Source organism: Panulirus ornatus, chromosome 21, assembly GCF_036320965.1.
Source record: "Panulirus ornatus isolate Po-2019 chromosome 21, ASM3632096v1, whole genome shotgun sequence".
NCBI lineage: Eukaryota > Metazoa > Arthropoda > Malacostraca > Decapoda > Palinuridae > Panulirus > Panulirus ornatus.
In genome coordinates, this window is record NC_092244.1 from 10,682,296 (window position 1) to 10,701,381 (window position 19,086).

The window sequence follows — 19,086 nt, forward strand, 5'->3', positions numbered from 1 at the left end:
GAGCCAATTCAAAACACAAGACAGTGCCATCTATGGAACATGAATAGATACATTCAACAACACCCACCATCCACCCCACAACCCCATATATACCATGTCTGATTCTCTTTTAGAGGAATCTGGTACCATGTCATCATCAGCAATACGAGCAAGGTAACGGGAGGAAATAAGATCGGCTTCTTAACAGAGTATTAGTGATTTTATTTTGTCTCTTAGATTACATTTATAGTTTGATGATATATATTACGTACTAATTAGTGGTTCTATTTTCTTCATTATGTTGCTATCAGTAATTAGTATCACATTGTGGACTGGTAAACCTACGTCCTTTAGGATCGTGTATACAGCGCTAAGGCCTTGGTTCCTGGATCTGGCCAGAATCAGCTGTTTTGCTGTATTGAAAGTGCCCTCATAGCTAGCTTTCTATTCTCACATAGCTAGCCTTCTATCCACACTCATAGCTAGCCATCTATTCATACGCATGGCTAGCCTTCTATCCACACTCATAGCTAGCCTTCTATCCCCACGTAGCTAGCCTTCTATCCTCACATAGCTAGTCTTCTATCCACGAAGAGTTTATATCAGTAGTTTTCGCATCATTCGTTGTCTATACTAAGTTAGCCGTGTGTATGTGTGTGTGTGTGTGTGTGTGTGTGTGTGTGTGTGTGTGTGTGTGTGTGTGTGTGTGTGTGTGTGTACTGGTGTAAAGAGTAATGGCATAGTACATGTACTCAAGGTTAAGAGACGGAGCAACACACACACACACACACACACACACTAGCCATGTGCTGTGAAAGTGTGTTTACACAAGCTAAAGATCGTGTATATATATATATATATATATATATATATATATATATATATATATATATATATATATATATATATATATATATATATATATATATATATCACTTACTAATATATAGAAAACACTAACAAATTTCTATATCACCTTACTATGTATATCATTATGTCTCTTGTCCCATCTATGGCACTACAGGTTACACACTAGTTACAGAAGGGTGCGTCACGGCTGCTAGGGTGAGCTGTGGCACACTGTGTACATGATAACGGTTGTGGACCAGTGCCTCACGTCACTAAATACAGTTCAAAGTATGTGCCTCATTTGTGAGGGAAGGAGGAGGGGGATGTATACTTTTTGAGTCCTTTAAAGAGTGAGTGTTAGTCTTATAGTTGTGTGTTTGGGTTCTTCTTCTTCTTCTTCTTAGTCGTATTTACATATTCATTTGTTTGACGATTGAAGAGCACAGAGTCGAGTATATTTTCTAGAGACACAGGTAAGCCATCGATGGTGCAAGGTATACTAGAGTATGCTAAGTAATGGCTAAGGCAAGAACAGTATGTTAAACGATCGTATAGTTTGGCTATGCTTCGTCTTGAGTGACCAAACACAAGATGGAAGGCCCATAGTGTCTGGATTCTGAGGTGTGCTGTCTTAAGCGTTTCCAGGATTACTTTCTCTATAGATGGACCTTATGTGGGAGTCATGTATACCTTATACCCTTTCATGGCTTTAATTGATTTTCTCTTGTTTTCGTGAAACACCTTTACATCCTCGTGTCTGGAGATTCCCATGTGTCTCAGTTTTACGTGATCCGTAACAGAGAGGCTAATGGATTGATTTACAGCCGGTCTGGAACCGTAGATTCTTCTGGATAGGTGAAGAAACCAGGGTGAGTCCAGTCCTATCCTGGATGGTAATTTAGAAATTCGTCTCTGTCCTTAGCATATATCAAGAGCGTCCAATTACATCCCTCGCCTTCGCGAGGAAACTTAATTTAGACTGATTAACGTTCATTAGTCAGCGTAACGGCAGACGAAAGAACCCATGGAGACTCTCCAGGTTTCCTTGTCGCTCACGGAGCTGTAGACCGACCAGTGTGAGGGATGAAGGTATAAACAGGTGGTGGTTAGTTGCAGAGTAAAAGAGAGAGAGAGAGACGGACGGGAGGTGGCAAAGGACCCTCTCTCTTTCTCTCGCCAGACAAGGTGCACCTTCGCCCGTAGTGCCGCGCCTTCGTGAGGTACTGGAGGTCCTTCTATAGGTACTGTCTGAAGCTGAACCAGTAGATGCCGTTGAGGAGGGCGAAGGAGAGAGGGAACAGGTAGCGCGACACACGGTCCACCATCAGCGCCCTACCTCGCCGGATCTGGGCCGGGGTGGGGCCTGCTGGCTTCGGCGGCTCCCCCAGCAGGAACCGACGGCTCTCCTGCCGAAGGATGGATAAGATAGAAGCTCTGGTTACAGGGGAATACATGCAGTGGTACTCTCAGTGTGTTGGCGCACGTAGTCGTTTTTTTATTTTTTTTTTTTTTTTTTTGAGTTACGTGGGAATATGTCTTGACGCTATTTCTAATGACAGTGTTATTACGTCAGGTCTAGTAAGGCAGTGGTATAAAGATTATGGTTAGATGGGAATATCTAGACATTATTTCTAGATGCGGGGGATTATCCCTAGCGGTATTTCTAGTCTAGATGGGATCATGTCTGGGAGGAATAAAAAAAAAAAAAAAGTCATTAGGTTTTTTGGGTGTATATTTCGTAGGATCATGTTAGTTTATGGGAATCTTTCAGGATACGTGAGAGAGAGGTGACAATCTCTCTCTCTCTCTCTCTCTCTCTCTCTCTCTCTCTCTCTCTCTCTCTCTCTCTCTCTCTCTCTCTCTCTCTCTCACACACACACACAAGCCCACCTTGATGGCCAGGTCGGTGGCCTTGCTGGGTTTCGGCTCCGGCTTCGGGGGTCCCTTGGCCGCGTCGCCCGACCCGTCCCCGAGGATGATGTTGACCACAGCGTACTCGATCAGGGCCATGAACACGAACCTGACGGAGAGGAGGGGTGTTTGCAGGGTGGTGGTTAGCGAGGTAGTTAGTTTGGGTTAGGCAGTTAGTTTGGGGGGTGTTGGGGGTTGTTTGTTTGTTAAGCCTAGGGGAAGGGCCCCCTTTTGGTGTCTCAACGGCTTGGGGGTTTATTGGGAATTGAACCTTCTTCAAAGTGTGTTAAGACAAGAGCGAGGACCCTCCGTCTGGACTGCCTTTTTTTTTTTTTTTTACGATCCGCGCGAGAGCTGGCGACCGTCAGTCATGATTTGCATACAAGGGTTCGAACGCGGTCATACAAGGGTCCGAATGCGACGGGGGGGGGAGAGAATTCGTGTATGTTCACGGCTGTTCAACAGGCTTTCAGGTCCCATGATGTGAACTTCACAATTTGGACCTCGTCACCCGCTTTCACGACGGCGTGAACTGTGTAAGTTGAACCTCAGTGCCTTACGCCAGGTTGGAACTTCATGACCCACTTACGCAAGCATGAACTTTGCTGTTTGAACTTCCCCGACTACTGACGCGAGCAAAGTAGGATGTATACGCATCATGGCTATAGAACTGAGTGACGCATCGTGGCCATAGAAACGAATTATACATCCTGGCTAAAGAAATGAGCTACACATCCTGGCTAAAGAAATGAGCTACACATCCTGGCTAAAGAAATGAGCTACACATCCTAGCTAAAGAAATGAGCTACACATCCTGGCTAAAGAAATGAGCTACACATCCTGGCTAAAGAAATGAGCTACACATCCTGGCTAAAGAAATGAGCTACACATCCTGGCTAAAGAAATGAGCTACACATCCTGGCTAAAGAAATGAGTTACACATCCTGGCTAAAGAAACGAGTTACACATCCTGGCTAAAGAAATGAGCTACACATCCTGGCTAAAGAAACGAGTTACACATCCTGGCTAAAGAAATGAGCTACACATCCTGGCTAAAGAAACGAGTTACACATCCTGGCTAAAGAAATGAGCTACACACCCAGGCTATAGAATCTGAGTTACACATCCTGGCTATAGAAATGAGCTGCACATCCTGGCCAAACAAATGAGTTACACATCCTGGCCATAGAAATGAGCTACACATCCTGGCCATAGAAATGAGCTACACATCCTGGCCATAGAAATGAGCTACACATCCTGGCCAAACAAATGAGCTACACATCCTGGCCATAGAAATGAGCTACACATCCTGGCCATAGAAATGAGCTACACATCCTGGCCAAACAAATGAGCTACACATCCTGGCCGTAGAAATGAGCTACACATCCTGGCCATAGAAATGAGCTACACATCCTGGCCATAGAAATGAGCTACACATCCTGGCTAAAGAAATGAGCTACACACCCTGGCTATAGAATCTGAGTTACATAGAGCGAGCCACCATCACTCACACAGTACAGGAGGACATGAAGATGTCTATGGTCTTGATGTAGGAGACGGGCGGGAGCGAGGCTTGCGACTTGGCCTGCTGCGTGAAGAGGGTCAGGAGGGAGGTCACGCCCAGGGTGACCCGGGCCGGCGCGATCTCCGGCTTGATCCAGAAGGACACCCACTGTAGGAGGGAGAGAGAGAGAGAGAGGAAGTTAGTTCTTGTTGTGGTGGTGGTGTTCAGCCGTGGTGCAAGGTGTGATAATGAAAATCATTATCATTACTGTTATCATGTATGATTATCATCATTAATGATATTGTCCCTATTATTATGATCATTATCATCATCATCATATACGTATCTACACACACACACACACACACACACACACACACGCAGCTGGTGTTGCACGTACCGACATGATAACAATGAGGCAGGTGGGGATGTACGTGTGGAAGACGTAGTAGCCCAGACGACGCTTTAAGGTGAACACCACCTCCAGGCAGGTGAAGTTGCCTGCTCCGTCACGCAGGTGGTGGCCAGAGGAAGAGGAGCGACCACCCACCACCCCCCACATGTCCAGGTGGTGGTGCCAGCCAGACGCACCACACACAGGTGGTGCCAGAGTAGTCCACACAGGTGGTGCCAGAGTCCCACAGATGGCGCCAGAGTTCACAGATGATACCAGAGTCCACAGATGGTACCAGAGACCACAGATGGTACCACACAGATGATACCAGAGACCACAGATGGTACCAGAGTTCACAGATGGTGTCAGAACCGCACAGATGGTACCAGAGTCCACATGGTGTCAGAACCCCACAGATGGTACCAGAGTCCACAGATGGTGTCAGAAATCAGGAAAGCATTGAAAGACCAAAAAAGGAAAATACGTAAGACGTAAGGTGAAACAATGAGATGATTAACAGCAATGAAGTGTGTTTGTCACAAGTGTAAGTAATATCTTAACGTACCAGAGAGCCTTAAGTGTATATGTGTGTACACCTGAGGATGTCTGAAGGATATCTCGTTGTGGCACACATACTCATGCACTCATCTGTACCGTGAGTGTCGGTACAAGTACTCATGGACCCACCTGTACTGTGAATATCGGTACAAGTACTCATGCACTCACTGTACCGTGAGTGTCGGTACAAGTACTCATGGACCCACCTGTACCGTGAGTGTCGGTACACATACTCATGCACTCATTTTATACCGTGAGTGTCGGTACAAGTACTCATGCAGCACTCATTTTGTACCGTGAGTGTCGGTACAAGTACTCATGGACCCACCTGTACCGTGTCTGGCTGTGGTACAGGTACTGACGGACTCACCCGTTGAATACACCTGGGTACAGTCAGAGGTGTAGTTCCTGGTGATGTCCTGCTGGGGTAACTCAATGCTCTCGTCCACGGCGAGTGGGACGTCAGGGTCCCACTCGAACACCAGCTCCTCCGTGGTATGGGACACTGTGGAGAAGCGAGAGAGAGAACATCTGGGACGCTGTGGGACATACAGGGTGGTGGGACACTATGTGACCTACAGGGTGGTAAGAAAACTAAATGGGGAATTAGTCTGTGAATGTGAGGTTTCGAAGCAGTGAAATTAAATGGTTATGATATTCAAAACAAAATAAAAGCTTTGCTTACAAGCTTACCCATCTAAATATGAATCCCCATCCTCCCTCCCTCCCCCTCGCGCCTAGGGTAAAGATCTTCCCCTACTCACAAACTTACGTACATAATACAGGAGAAGAGACTGTAATTGGGGGACTCAGAGGATTTAAGATACAAAAAAAAAGGGCAGAGAAACATCTCAGTATCGGTGAACTGAAAGTGACTGTGACCCAGTATTTGTGGACCGAAGTGAAGTCGGAGACTCGAGGACGAAGCAAGGCAGGTGAGGGCAGAGGGACGCTAGCGACCGTGCTTTTGGATAGAGAGTGTTGAATAGGGCGTCTTACTGTAAAGGCGAGCAGCACCAAGAATAGACTGCCATCACTACAGCTGGTGTGACACCGCCACAGATAGTGCGCGCACACCCCAAGCTGTTGTGATCACAACCAGGACAACAATACAAGAAAGAGAGAGAGGAAGAAATGCTGACAGGGGAAGCCTCATAGCTGGTCACTACAGGTGGTAGATAGATATATGTGTATCTATATATATGTAGCCATTACGAGAACCACTAGAGAGTGAGGGTCAAGGAAAGCCAGCTGGACTCACGGCTCTCCATCTGCAGCTTGCACTCCTGGGTGTCGTGTGGGTAGATGGCGAAGTTCATGGCGCAGGACAGCTTCAGCGTCAGCCTAGGGTGCGGAGGGAGGGGGAGAAGATAACAACACGATCAGCTGTGATAGATACAGGAGTTGTTTGAGTCATGATGATATGTACTATCTCAGTTACGTGTGATTATCTTAATAGATAGATGGATGGTTGAATGAACTAGATACAAATATCTGCGTTCATATATATATGTCGTATGTTTTGGACAATCACATGTTTACCAAATGGTGTCCTAACTTCGTCTCTTCGATGTATATCACCTGACTTATATTTCTCTCTTGTGTCTCCCCTGATGATGTGATTATTACACGAAAGTGCACTTGGGAACTTATCGTGTTTCATTTTTCCCGTGGACTCATAGGAATTTATATATATATATATATATATATATATATATATATATATATATATATATATATATATATATATATATATATATATATATATATATATATATATATTCAGTATGTGTTTTTTTTGTGTGTGGTTTGTATAATGTATTTATCTCGAGCCCCAACCCTTTGGCTCTTCTTCATTTATGAAGACCCATTCATGCCACCAGCAGGTTTAAGGGTCGAACCACGGTACTCAGCAGTCACTGGGTAGGGACTGCCTCTCAGCCACCAAAGAGGATTCATGTTTCAAGTCTTTCGTTCTTGTAGCACTGTTGTGCCCATGACTATATCGCTCCGAACTACTGTATCCTCTCGCGTATCGTGAGAGCAAAGTATAACAAAAGCGACTCTGATACCTACCGTATGACGAAACATCACTTAAAACTATTTAATATAATCGAATGTCATCGAAAATTGTAATTTTAGAACCGCCTTAATCCGAGGACGTGGCGTTCATTGGTTCATGGTATGTCTGTCCACTGCTGGCACTGGGCAAGCCAGACTGAACATCTTTGGAAAATTTATTCCCACCTAGATGTATCCCTCCCAGTGTGATGAATTCAAACCTAAGCTAATTAAGTTACGGTGGAGATGCTATTTTTTTTTTTTTTCTCGTGGACGTGGGCGTTTGATCGTATCGTACACACGACTGGAGGAGAGGAGGGACGAACGGCAAGTCAGTCGATGAAGCTTGTATATGGTGTAAACAGAACCGGCGACGATGATGGCACGCAGTAGTGTAAATCGACTCGTCGACCAGACCTCGTTCAGCCAGGGAGGCGAAGCGTCGTCTGTGGAGTGGGGAGATTGTGTAAGGATTGAGGAGATGGGGATGAGACTGTGTGGATTGGGGAGATGGGGTTAAGACTGTGTGGAGTGGGTAGAATGTGTGGATTAGGGAGATGGGGGTGAGAGTGTTGAGGACTGGGGAGATGGGGGTGAGAGTGTTGTGGACTGGGGAGATGGGGGTGAGAGTGTGTGGACTGGGGAGATGGGGGGTGAGAGTGTGTGGACAGAGCCTGACGGATCATATCTGATGAATTGGTGAGAGATCTCTTATTAGCGACCGGAGTGCTGAGTGGGTGGCGCCTTAGGACGGGTCCAGATTGGACGAGATTAGACATTCCCAAACATCCCTTTGGGGGGGGGCCTGAATTTATATGATTTTATATGATTTTATATGAATTTATATGATTATTTGACAGCAAGATACCTAATGACCCTTTCAGTATTTACCTACATCTGTAATGTCAAGATGAAGGTCATCTTAACAACCGAATGACCAATAGGTCATTGACCTGATATCCAGTCAGATAACGAACCTGTGATATACCATAAAGTCAGAGTAGAAAAAGATATGCTGTGTATGATTCAGTATATTTAATAACCCGTGACCTCCCCGACCTGCAGCGACCTCGGGGTCATGGACATACCAGCATAGAAGTCATCCATCGCCCCGCTGTCGCCACTGTGACAAACCATCATGAACTGTAGAGTGAGCGGACGTGGTTGATGGCCAAAAAGCCCAGGTCCCCCACACGAGTGCCAAGTCCCCCCCTTAATTTCAGCGAATGGTATCGAGCGCGAGAAAAAGGAGGAGGAAGGGGAGGATGGGTGGGAATGGGTGGGTGTGGGATGGAAGAATCCTCCTTCTTCCACACCCACACCCACCCACACCCACCCCCAGTGCGCCTACCTTGCACAACCCCCTTATTATTAATAGCAAGCGTGTGGTCGGCGTGTTGTGTCGTGTCCTTTGTGCCCGGAGGACCGAGAGTCCTTAGACGCCCTTGAGGGCGGAGATAACGCTCAGGCAAACAATGGAATACCCCACACCCCACCCCACACCGCACCCCCACCCCCACAACCCCTGGGGAAGGGGGGAAATGGGAGAGGGGTGGGGGATTTCTAGTACATGATCCTTGGTGTGTGGTGAGGTGGGTGTATACGTCCCCTCAAGACAATGGTAGGGAGGGGGGATGATGAGGGGAAATTGAGGGGAAGGGGAGGTTGAGGTTGCGATGGAGGGGAAATTGAGGGGAAGGGGAGGTTGAGGTTGCGATGGAGGGGAAATTGAGGGGAAGGGGAGGTTGAGGTTGCGACTGAAGGGACAGACGGATGGACCAACCACCTCACTCCCCCATCCGTAAATGGGGGTGTTCATGGGGTGGGGAAGGGAAGGGCCGTGGATGATCTGTTCCTCCTGCAGCTTCCCAGCGCATGGGGGAGGGAGAGAGAGAGGTGGTTAGTCCCTCTCTACCCCATGACGCAGTCCCACATCACGGTGGGTGGAGACCCCATTCTGTAGATACGAGTCAGGAATGGAAGGTATAAGTGGTTGAGGGACCCGGCGATGGTGTGGGTTAGCGGGTCCATATCTGTCCTCAGTGCGAACTGTCGTTCTCGTGGTCGACCTCGTTGTCTCCCCTGATCTGCTGTCGTCCCTGGTCGTCCCTGAGGGACCCGGCGATGGTGTGGGTTAGCGGGTCCATATCTGTCCTCAGTGCGAACTGTCGTTCTCGTGGTCGACCTCGTCGTCTCCCCTGATCTGCTGTCGTCCCTGGTCGTCCCCGCCGGTACCAGAAGACGACCAGGTGAGCAGCCTTGTAGGTACGAATTTGTCAATGTAACTAGAAAAAGAAAAACCCCACATTTCACTAGAATCCCGTAAGTTCCCGACTACGAACTCTTACCCCACATTTCGCCGAAGGAGACCACGGCCTCCCCGATTTGTCCCTGGAGTCATAATCATAATGAAAGTGATCATATATTGAAATGAGGACATAGTCGTAGTGGAAATTGATTGAACTTGTATCGCTTTCACTCCAAAGACACCCTTGGGACGTGGACCCTCCTGGCTATAACTAGTTACACGGCTGTAACTAGATAAAGACACGGCTATAAGTGGTTAGAGAGACGGTTATAACTAGTTAGACACGGCTATAACTAGTTGCAGACACGGCTATAACTAGTTAAAGACACGGCTATAACTAGTGAAAGACAACGTACTCAGTTTACGTGATTTCTCGATTCTCTATTTTACACCGATGAAAGTCTTGCGTCTTGTCGTAAGACCTGATACTTTAGCCGCCCCTCCGACACGAAGCTTACGTCTTCGATATCGCTATCTGCGACGGCCTGCCTCTCTCTCTCTCTCTCTCTTTCTCTCTCTCTCTCTCTCTCTCTCTCTCTCTCTCTCTCTCTCTCTCTCTCTCTCTCTCTCTCTCTCTCTCTCCCTGTGTCGGAGGTCTGCTGGCGTGCGACGCCGGTAAAGAGGCGAAGAGGTTTGTTTGCGACGAGTAATTCCACCTGCTTTACCGTCGTTTTGGAGGCGCCCAGCGCTCATCCACGATATTTAGAAAAGGGTAGGTCGTAGGTCATAGCAGGTCAAAGAACACAGGTCGCAGGGAGGTCAGAGGGACACGCCTCGATGGGGGCGCTGGTTCCTCGGCGTGGGCAAGTGGGAAAGGGGGTCGGGTCACAGGCAACGCGCCAGTCATCACAGACAGCAGCCAGCTGTAAAATAGAGAGAGAGAGAGAGAGAGAGAGAGAGAGAGAGAGAGAGAGAGAGAGAGAGAGAGAGAGAGGCGGACGATTATGAACCCGTGGCAAAAAAATTATTGCTCCCACACTCCTGGTCCACAAAACGCCCCGCTATCATTCCCATCGGCTGGGGAAGGTTTTTTTTTCGTGTGTGTGTGTGTCTGGGTGATGAGACACGACACCTCGCGACAGTGGAGGGGATGTGGAAGATTTGGCGAACGAGAGAGAAAGACGGAAACCTGATACGATTAATTTCTCAATTGATTTTTTTCTTCACCTCGAACGCATGGTAAGCCTTCCATGGCAGAGGAGTGAGTTGTGAGGTATTATTATTAATATTATTGATATTATTATTATTATTATCATTAGTATTATTAGTATTATTATTATTATCAATTATTAGAATTGTATTATCATTATCACTATCATTATTATGATTTTTATTGTTATTATTATTATTGTTGTTATTATCATTATTATTATTTTTTTTATTATTACAAAAAGACTTGTAGAGTGATTAATTTAGATTTACAAGAGTAACAGAATTATCGATTATTGATTGATTTAGTCAGCATGAAGATGAAGGGTATGGACTGATTATATGAATAATCACGAAGTTAGACACACGGACCAGGAGCAGTCAGTAGCCGGCAGGGAGCTCAGCAAGAGAGAGAGAGAGAGAGAGAGAGAGAGAGAGAGAGAGAGAGAGAGAGCGACAGTCCACCCGGAGCAGCAGAGGAAAAATCATTGTAGTAATCCTGAAAGAACTTCCTGGGCGAGAGAGGGAGACGACGAGCGGCCAACGGACGTGAGCTATCACACTCTCTCAACCCCTCCCTTCCCAGCACCTCCCACGTCACCCACCCACTACCATCCTAAACCTCCTCCTCCTCCTCCTCCTCCTCCACACCTCCACCCACGACCCTCCCAACTCCTCCGCCCCGAGAGTGTGTATATATATATATATATATATATATATATATATATATATATATATATATATATATATATATATATATATATATATATACCCTCAAGTTAGGCCTCTTGTGCTCACGAGGCCCTGCGCGCCCCCTCCGCTGGCCTTCGTCAGGAGAGAAACCCATAGCACAGGTGAGGTGCGGCAGCGCGCGTGTGGACCACTGCTGGCAGTCTCTCTCTCTCTCTCTCTCTCTCTCTCTCTCTCTCTCTCTCTCTCTCTCTCTCTCTCTCTCTCTCTCTCTCTCTCTCTCTCTCTCCTCCCCCCATCGTCGCCTCCATTCCACCTCCCCCGCCTTCCTCCTTCCCGCAGGAGCTTTTCAGGGAAGGTTCGACAAGGGGCTTGACCAAAGGAGCGCCACCCACCCAACCCCACCACCACCAATCTCGCCTCCTTCTCCTGCGGATTATCCCAAGGAATCAGATCCTGTGTCAAGATTTTCTCTCCAGCGTGAGTCATATATATATATATATATATATATATATATATATATATATATATATATATATATATATATATATATATTTATATATATATGTATATATATGGCTGGCTTCCATGTTAGAGCACACAAAACTTAATCCATAGCCTAATGTACACAAGGAATCCATATATATATATATATATATATATATATATATATATATATAGAGAGAGAGAGAGAGAGAGAGAGAGAGAGAGAGAGAGAGAGAGAGAGAGAGAGAGGACTGGTCGAGTGAACGCGTAGCAGACGCTTTACAAGGTCAAGGTCTTGAGGTGGTTGATTTCGAGAGCATGGTACCCAGCTGGGCCATGAAGGGAGGGTAGAGGGTAGTTGATCGACCTACCGTCAGCACAGCTGGTCACAGGTTGACCTCCCCCACCGTCGTCAGCACAGCTGAGTCACAGGTTGACCTCCCCCTACCGTCAACACAGCTGGTCACGGCTTTACTTTCCCCACCCCCGTGAGCACAGCTGGTCCCCCCACAACCTTATCTCCCCATCGGCAACACAGGTGGGGGCGCGCGGGGTGTTATCTGCCCCCTCCGTCAGCAGAGACGGTCACGGGTTTATCTCCGGCGTCAGCGAGCAACCCACACCCCCTCCTCTCGTCTCACAATGCAGCCAGGACGTGTCAATAGACCCAGGCCTTTCTTATCGCATTCCCTCCTCCCCACCGTGACCAGCTTCGCCCTAATTGGATAGACGGTTCTTCGCCCCACGAAAGCTCTCACGGTAAAGATCTCTCTCTCTCTCTCTCTCTCTCTCTCTCTCTCTCTCTCTCTCTCTCTCTCTCTCTCTCTCGTGTGGGGGGTATTGTTTCTAGTGATCCCAGAAGCGTAAGAGCGCCTCCATACGAGTGTGGTCTTGCAGTCGTAAAGGTAATCACCGAAGTGAATGGTCATTCTTTTGAAGTCGTGACTCCGTGTTGAATCGTTGGCTGGTGGTCGCGTCGACTTGTCTATTTCAGTGATTTCTGTAGTCGTAAAAGTGATTTTCTCTACGATTACATGTTCTCCTTTAATGCTTTCGAGTGATTAGAAAGGAGCGGGATAGCATTCTGTGGTCACACCATCGTAAAAAGAAATAAAAAAAATGCAGTGATCATAAGTGTAGTATAATATTTACATATGTTTGACCATTAAGATAAAGGGGGTGAGTGATAGCTTGTGGGGGTGAGATAACTTCCAATATACATAGGGAGTGGGTTCAGTCTCTGCTTCCCACTGATATCGTTAAGTACGGCAATTTTTCGTATGGTTTATATGGCGTGTAGAGTTCCATTCGAAGTCGTTGTCAAAACCATTTACCATATCGCGTAAAAAGCGCCCTCTACGCACTCCTCCTCCTCCTCTTTTCGTCTTCGTTATATTACACGCTCCTGAATGTGTGTCATTCATTGTGTCGTGTCGTAATATGTGTTTCCGAGTTGAAGGAAGTAAGTATTCAGAGGTATTACTATTTCGTACCTCTTCTTTTTTGTGTAATCTAACCCTGTATCATATAAGTCAGACATTCCATTTTCATTTATTTATTTTAGCCATTATCATCTCCATCATGGTCTTCTGTCTATCTGTCCGTCCGTTTGTCTGTCTGTCTCGATACATAACGAAAAAGCGCTTCTCTGTTACCGAGTCTTATCCCGCCCCAGACGAGTGGGTCTTAACAACACAATTGCCTTTTCAGCAGTTTCTACTACAAAGGGAGATCGTGAACCGCCTTATCTGTGGGTTCGAAGCTTCATGACGCAGATTCGAGCGGGTCGAACACCCCTCTCCCTTTTTTTTCTTATACATAACGCCTGACTTTGCATTCAAAATCTCACACCCTCGTAGCGAAAGGGAGACTCCGAACCACCTCGAAACCCATGGTGTTCAAGGAGCGTCATGACTAGGATTCGAGCTGGTCGAACCTCTTTTTTATATATTTAATGAACCCCGGCGCATTTGGACACAGTAGCCTTATTAGGTTCCCCTGGCCTGGGCCAAGATGTTGAGGGGTTTAAGTGGTCGTCTTCAACAAGTCCTCTCCACCCATTTGGGACGTCTATAGATTTTTTTTTAAGGTCTCTCGTAACTCTCGACTTCAGATGTCGCCTTGCAGTTTTGGTCCTTTTTTTTTCTTTTTAATTATCGATTTACTTTGTGGGAGGTTACTAATTTACACCTCCATGATCCTGGGAGGTTTATGACCTCCTGGAAGATTCTGACAAGCCTATTTGGGTTGTAAGGGAACTGCTTCCTCCAACTGCTTCTTTCCTTGTCTTCAAGACTTCAAAAACTGCCTAGTGGACTCTGCCTCACCTTTAACGAGGGTTCTACAAGCCCTTCCTTCCCTCCCTCCCTTCCTGGGGATTACGCCTGACCTAGTAAAGAGATGTAGCCACCCATATGACCTTTTTTTTTTTTCGATCCTATGGGGAGTCAAACCTGCGGACCGTGTGACCTCATTAACTTTAAACAAGTCTTAACGCCCATATAACTTGACCTGACGTCTGAGAAAGGTCAAACTTCCCCCACCCCACCCTTCTAACTCCAATACAACTTGACCTGACGTCTGAGAAAGGTCAAACTTCCCCCACCCCACCCTTCTAACTCCAATACAACTTGACCTGACGTCTGAGAAAGGTCAAACTTCCCACACACCCTCCCCTCCTTTTTTTTTTTTTTTTTGACCTTGAACAGGTCTAAAACCCCCCTTTCCTTCCTTCCCCCCCCCCTCTGAAACAGTTGACCTTACTTGACCATGTAGAGAATCTTGGAGTCGTGGAAGAGCCACACGTAGTGGTTGGGGATGGTCATGGTCTGGAAGGTGACCTGCTTGGCGTTCTTGAAGAAGCTGTCGGGTCGCCACAGGTACCGGAGCCAGTCCAGGTCCAGCAACCTGCAGGTCAGGGGGTGGGGGGAAACATGGAGTCAAACACGTGATTGTAAATCCCAGTTTAAACCCTCCAGGAGTAGGGTTTAGAGTGGACATAAGTGCAAAGGTCAATATCACTCCAGTTAAACCCTACACTCCAGATGGGGAATCGATACTAAAGACGTGGTGTCGGAATGTGAAACACTTGGTGAAGCATCGGCTCCTTTTTTTTTATTATTATTTCGAGACGTCGGAAGCCTTTTTTCTCTTCCTCTCTCCCCACAAATAAAGCCCTAGAGGGTTTCTTCCCCCTTGGCGGTCTCTTGCCCCTTCCTCTCAGTAACCTTAGGGTTTTCTCCCATGCAAAGAATAGAGAGGGAGGGGAGGTTTTCTAACCCCCATCCTCTATCCTACGTCTCCCTCTCCCTTCCTCCCTCCATCCTTACCAGCTTAGTAAGTTCAGCACCATCCTACGAGAATGAGAAGGGGTTTAGATTTCTTTTAAAAAAAAATAAAGGAAGAAACAAGCGATCTGTAAGAGGCAAAATGAGGACATGTGAGAGAGAGAGAGAGAGAGAGAGAGAGAGAGAGAGAGAGAGAGAGAGAGAGAGAGAGGCGTCGGAGCCCGAATGTTGTGCCGGGCGTTTGAGAGTCCTCGTGTAGGTATTATCTGCCTCAGTCCACGACCAGTGGCCCTTGGGGGAGGGAGAGAAGAGACGACGGGAGGTGTAGGTGGGGCGGAGAAGGGGTGATGAGGAGGAGGGAGTTGGAGGAGGAGGGATGGGAGGGGTAAGAAAAGGAGGGAGTTGCATGAGAGGATGAGAGGAATAGAGGGTGCTTTAGGAGGGAAGGAGGAGGGGTGTGTGTGTGTGTGCTTGAAGCGCACTGGACGAGGGAGGAGGAGAAACTGTGATCTCAGACGAGTATTGCGGGAGGGACAGATGCATGAAGAGGGTGGAGCTCTATGCCTTTAATGGGAAGGACTTGAGAGGGTGCAGAACAGGAGGGAATAGATGCTACGTAGGGAGTGGAACAGAGGGATGTGTTGCTACGGGATGTGTTGCTACGTAGGGAGTGGAACAAAGGGATGTGCTGCTACTTAGGGAGTAGAACTGGGGGATGAAAATGCTTCATTGGATATATATATATATATATATATATATATATATATATATATATATATATATATATATATATATATATATATATATATATATAATTCTTTTTCCGGGAGGAAAGGAGGTAGAGTAAGCAGGAATATTATAGAAAGTGTGTGTGAGAGAGAGAGAGAGAGAGAGAGAGAGAGAGAGAGAGAGAGAGAGAGAGAGAGAGAGAGAGAGAGAGAGAGTGGAAGCTGTACGGTCGTGGGTGTTTGTGACGTCACACTGACCTGTAATCCGAGGTCATGTTCTCTGGCAGGCGAAGTCTGTGATCTTTCCAAGTCTGGGCGAAAAAGATGTCAGCCGCGTAGGTCTGTAAGGCGGAAAATCCCGTTATGATCTGCTACACTGAGACTCTGTATGGGATAATACGTAAAAGGAGGATATGGAAATGTACAGGAGAGTATACCACACACACACACACACACACACACACACACACACACACTATAATGGCGTGCGAGTGTGTCTGTGTACGCAGTCGACGGTCAAGTGCGTATCATGGTGTAGCGATCGACCTGTCGAGCACGCCCCCTGTCTAGCGATTTACCCGTCGAGCACACGTTCCCTGTCTAGCGATTTACCCATCGAGCATACGTCCCTTGTCTGGCGATCGACCCGTCGAGAACGTCCCCTGTCTAGCGATTTATCCGACGAGCACACGTCTCCTTGTCCGGCGATCGACCCGTCGAGCACGTCCCGTCTACCGATCGACCCGTCGAGCACGTCCCCTGTCTAGCGATCGACCCATCGAGCACGTCCCCTGTCTAGCGATTTACCCATCGAGCACGTCCCCTGTCTAGCGATTTACCCGTCGAGCACGTCCCCTGTCTAGCGATTTACCCATCGAGCACGTCCCCTGTCTAGCGATTTACCCATCAAGCACATACCCTGTCTACCGATCGACCCGTCGATCACATCCCCTTGTCCGGCGATCGACCCGTCGAGGAGCACCACTTACCATGGAGTTCTCGTTGATGGAGTCGATGCCCATGACGGTGACATGGAAGTAGACCACAGTGGCCTTCCCGTCCTTCTTGGGCGGACGCATCTTGTCGTAGACGGACTTGTCGAGCGGCATGATGTCGTCGATCGTCAGCACCCTCGACTCGTCGAACCCCGAGGGCCCGTGCGTGGGCGGGAAGGGCGTGGAGGTGAAGGACTGCGCCGATAATCTGGCGGGGGGATAAGGTCGTGATGAAGAAGAGCCACAAAGTCAAGGGAGATGTGTTTATATGGATTTGGATACGTTTGGTCGGTGATATATATACACAGGGAATGTATATATATGTGTGTGTGTGTGTGTGTGTGTGTGTCTATAAGGACTTTGAATGTGTATACAGAAAGAGGGCGAGACTAACATATATGTGTGTTTGACAGTAGGCGTGATAAGGAGTGATGTCCACATCATCTATGGAGAATTGGGTAATTACACACACACACACACACACACACACACACACACTCACACTTACCCCAGGGCGGCAGGAGGAAGCACGAAGATGACCAGCAGTGCCAGCGTGACCCCTGAAGAAGGAGGCTGCAGCAGCGGGGGCAGACGTAGCGGCGCCCCCAGCAGAGCCATGTCTGAACGCCACCTCCTGCAGTCAGGTACTGCCTCCTCCTCCTCCTCCTCCTCCTGCAGGAAGCTGAAGGAGCTGTAGATGGCGAAGTGATAACCCATTACTCAACCCCGACCTTCGAGAGGACTGGGGGGTGTGTATATATTTAGCAACCTGAATAGGGGTGGGGGTGGGTTCGTCTCGAGTTCTTCTGAACATTGTTGTCTTCAGAAGAGACGAGAACTATTAATACTTGGCCATTAACTCTTTTGTTCATGGCTGAGGACTTAAAAGAGATGTTACTGCGGTTGTCTTACGTTGATATGTGGTTTAGTTAAGTTTCATTAGACACACGTTAGAAGGGATTGCAGTATCAGTGTGTACGTACATAGCATGAATAACAGTCCAAAAGAACAGTGTATGATCCCCAGGATGTGTAGGTTTCGTACCTCCTATGGTGTATAGAAAGATAATTTAGTCCCAGGTTACATTCGTACCTCCTATGGTGAAAAAAAGAGAATTTAGTCCCTTTTGAAACCACCAAACAAAGAAGAAAACCCTACGTTGCTGACTAAGATTACCTTCCTTAAGGGCATCTGACCGACCCATGCAGTATTTCCTCTTCTTCCTCCACCCTCCCTCTGTGACCCAGTACCGCATTCTAATCACAGGAACGTCATGTAGAGGTCATCTGTTACCGTCAGAAACAGCGAACGTCTTCTTGACCGTTCGACGCCGGAATGAATGCCAGATGAACCTCTCTCTCTCTCTCTCTCTCTCTCTCTCTCTCTCTCTCTCTCTCTCTCTCTCTCTCTCTCTCTCTCTCTCTCTCTCCTCCTCCTCCTCCTCCTCCTCCTCCTCCTCGAGGCGCGCGCCCCGGAGGAGATAGCCCTACACCACCACACCGGGAGGGAGAAGAGAGGAGGGGGTGAGGAGAGAGAGAGGGTGGGGGGAGAGGAAGGCCCGCTGACGTAGCTCAAATCATACAATCACCCGAAGGTCGACGACGGTCGAGCGGCTTTTGTGAGAAGGAGGGAGGGAGGGAAGCGGAGGGAGGGTAGAGGAGGGAGGAGGAGGAATGGAGGGAGGGAGGGAAGCGGAGGGAGGAGGAGGGAGGGAGGTTAGAGGAGGGAGAGGGAAGCATGGAGGGAGGGAGGGTAGAGGAGGGAGGGAGGGAGGGAGGGGTCGTCGACTCCGTCTCATCGAGCACGGCCAAGTGGCGCTTCGACCACAGACAACCACATCTGCGGCAGGAGGGCACTCTGTGGGGAGGTCGTCACGGAGACGAGAGAGAGAGAGAGAGAGAGAGAGAGAGACCACCCCACTACATGACATCCAGAACTGGTAAGTCTTTTTTGAAGGGAGAGTCGTATACCCAGGGCGTCGATGGTGTGTGTGTGTGTGTGTGTGTGAGCATGCCTTTATAGTCTCTCTGTTGTGGGTAAAAAAAGATGAGTTGAAAATCCTCACTCCTCTCTCGTCTGGCCGAGGTGGGTGAGTGAGGTTAGGTACTCAGATGAGTGACGTCAGGTCTCAGGCTTTAGTCAAGGCTTTGGGGACGTTAGACAGACATATAGATAGACAGACAGACA

At 47.8% G+C, this 19,086-nt stretch overlaps 1 protein-coding gene and 1 long non-coding RNA gene across 8 annotated transcripts in view; one reads left to right on the plus strand and one right to left on the minus strand.

Moving 5' to 3' along the window:
- LOC139756353 (uncharacterized) overlaps window positions 1-19,086 on the plus strand; it is a 115,003-nt gene that overhangs the window by 78,970 nt on the left and 16,947 nt on the right. The window lies entirely within an intron of this gene.
- Window positions 191-19,086, minus strand: part of LOC139756351 (glycine receptor subunit alpha-2-like) — a 25,153-nt gene continuing 6,257 nt past the window's right edge. The window contains exons 2-12 of one of the 3 annotated variants that reach the window (XR_011714317.1): window positions 17,408-17,590; window positions 16,894-17,107; window positions 16,163-16,245; window positions 14,653-14,796; window positions 6,457-6,539; window positions 5,566-5,700; window positions 4,644-4,744; window positions 4,251-4,411; window positions 2,719-2,848; window positions 491-2,234; window positions 191-442 (exon numbers count right to left, since the gene is read on the minus strand). Coding sequence is in view for 2 of the 3 variants with exons in the window: in XM_071675718.1 (XP_071531819.1) it covers window positions 2,064-2,234; window positions 2,719-2,848; window positions 4,251-4,411; window positions 4,644-4,744; window positions 5,566-5,700; window positions 6,457-6,539; window positions 14,653-14,796; window positions 16,163-16,245; window positions 16,894-17,107; window positions 17,408-17,517 (1,332 nt within the window). In the remaining variant the exon portion in view is untranslated. Of the gene's footprint in view, window positions 2,235-2,718; window positions 2,849-4,250; window positions 4,412-4,643; window positions 4,745-5,565; window positions 5,701-6,456; window positions 6,540-14,652; window positions 14,797-16,162; window positions 16,246-16,893; window positions 17,108-17,407; window positions 17,591-19,086 lie in introns of all 3 variants that reach the window. The other 2 variants (XM_071675718.1, XM_071675717.1) reach the window with 2 other exon arrangements.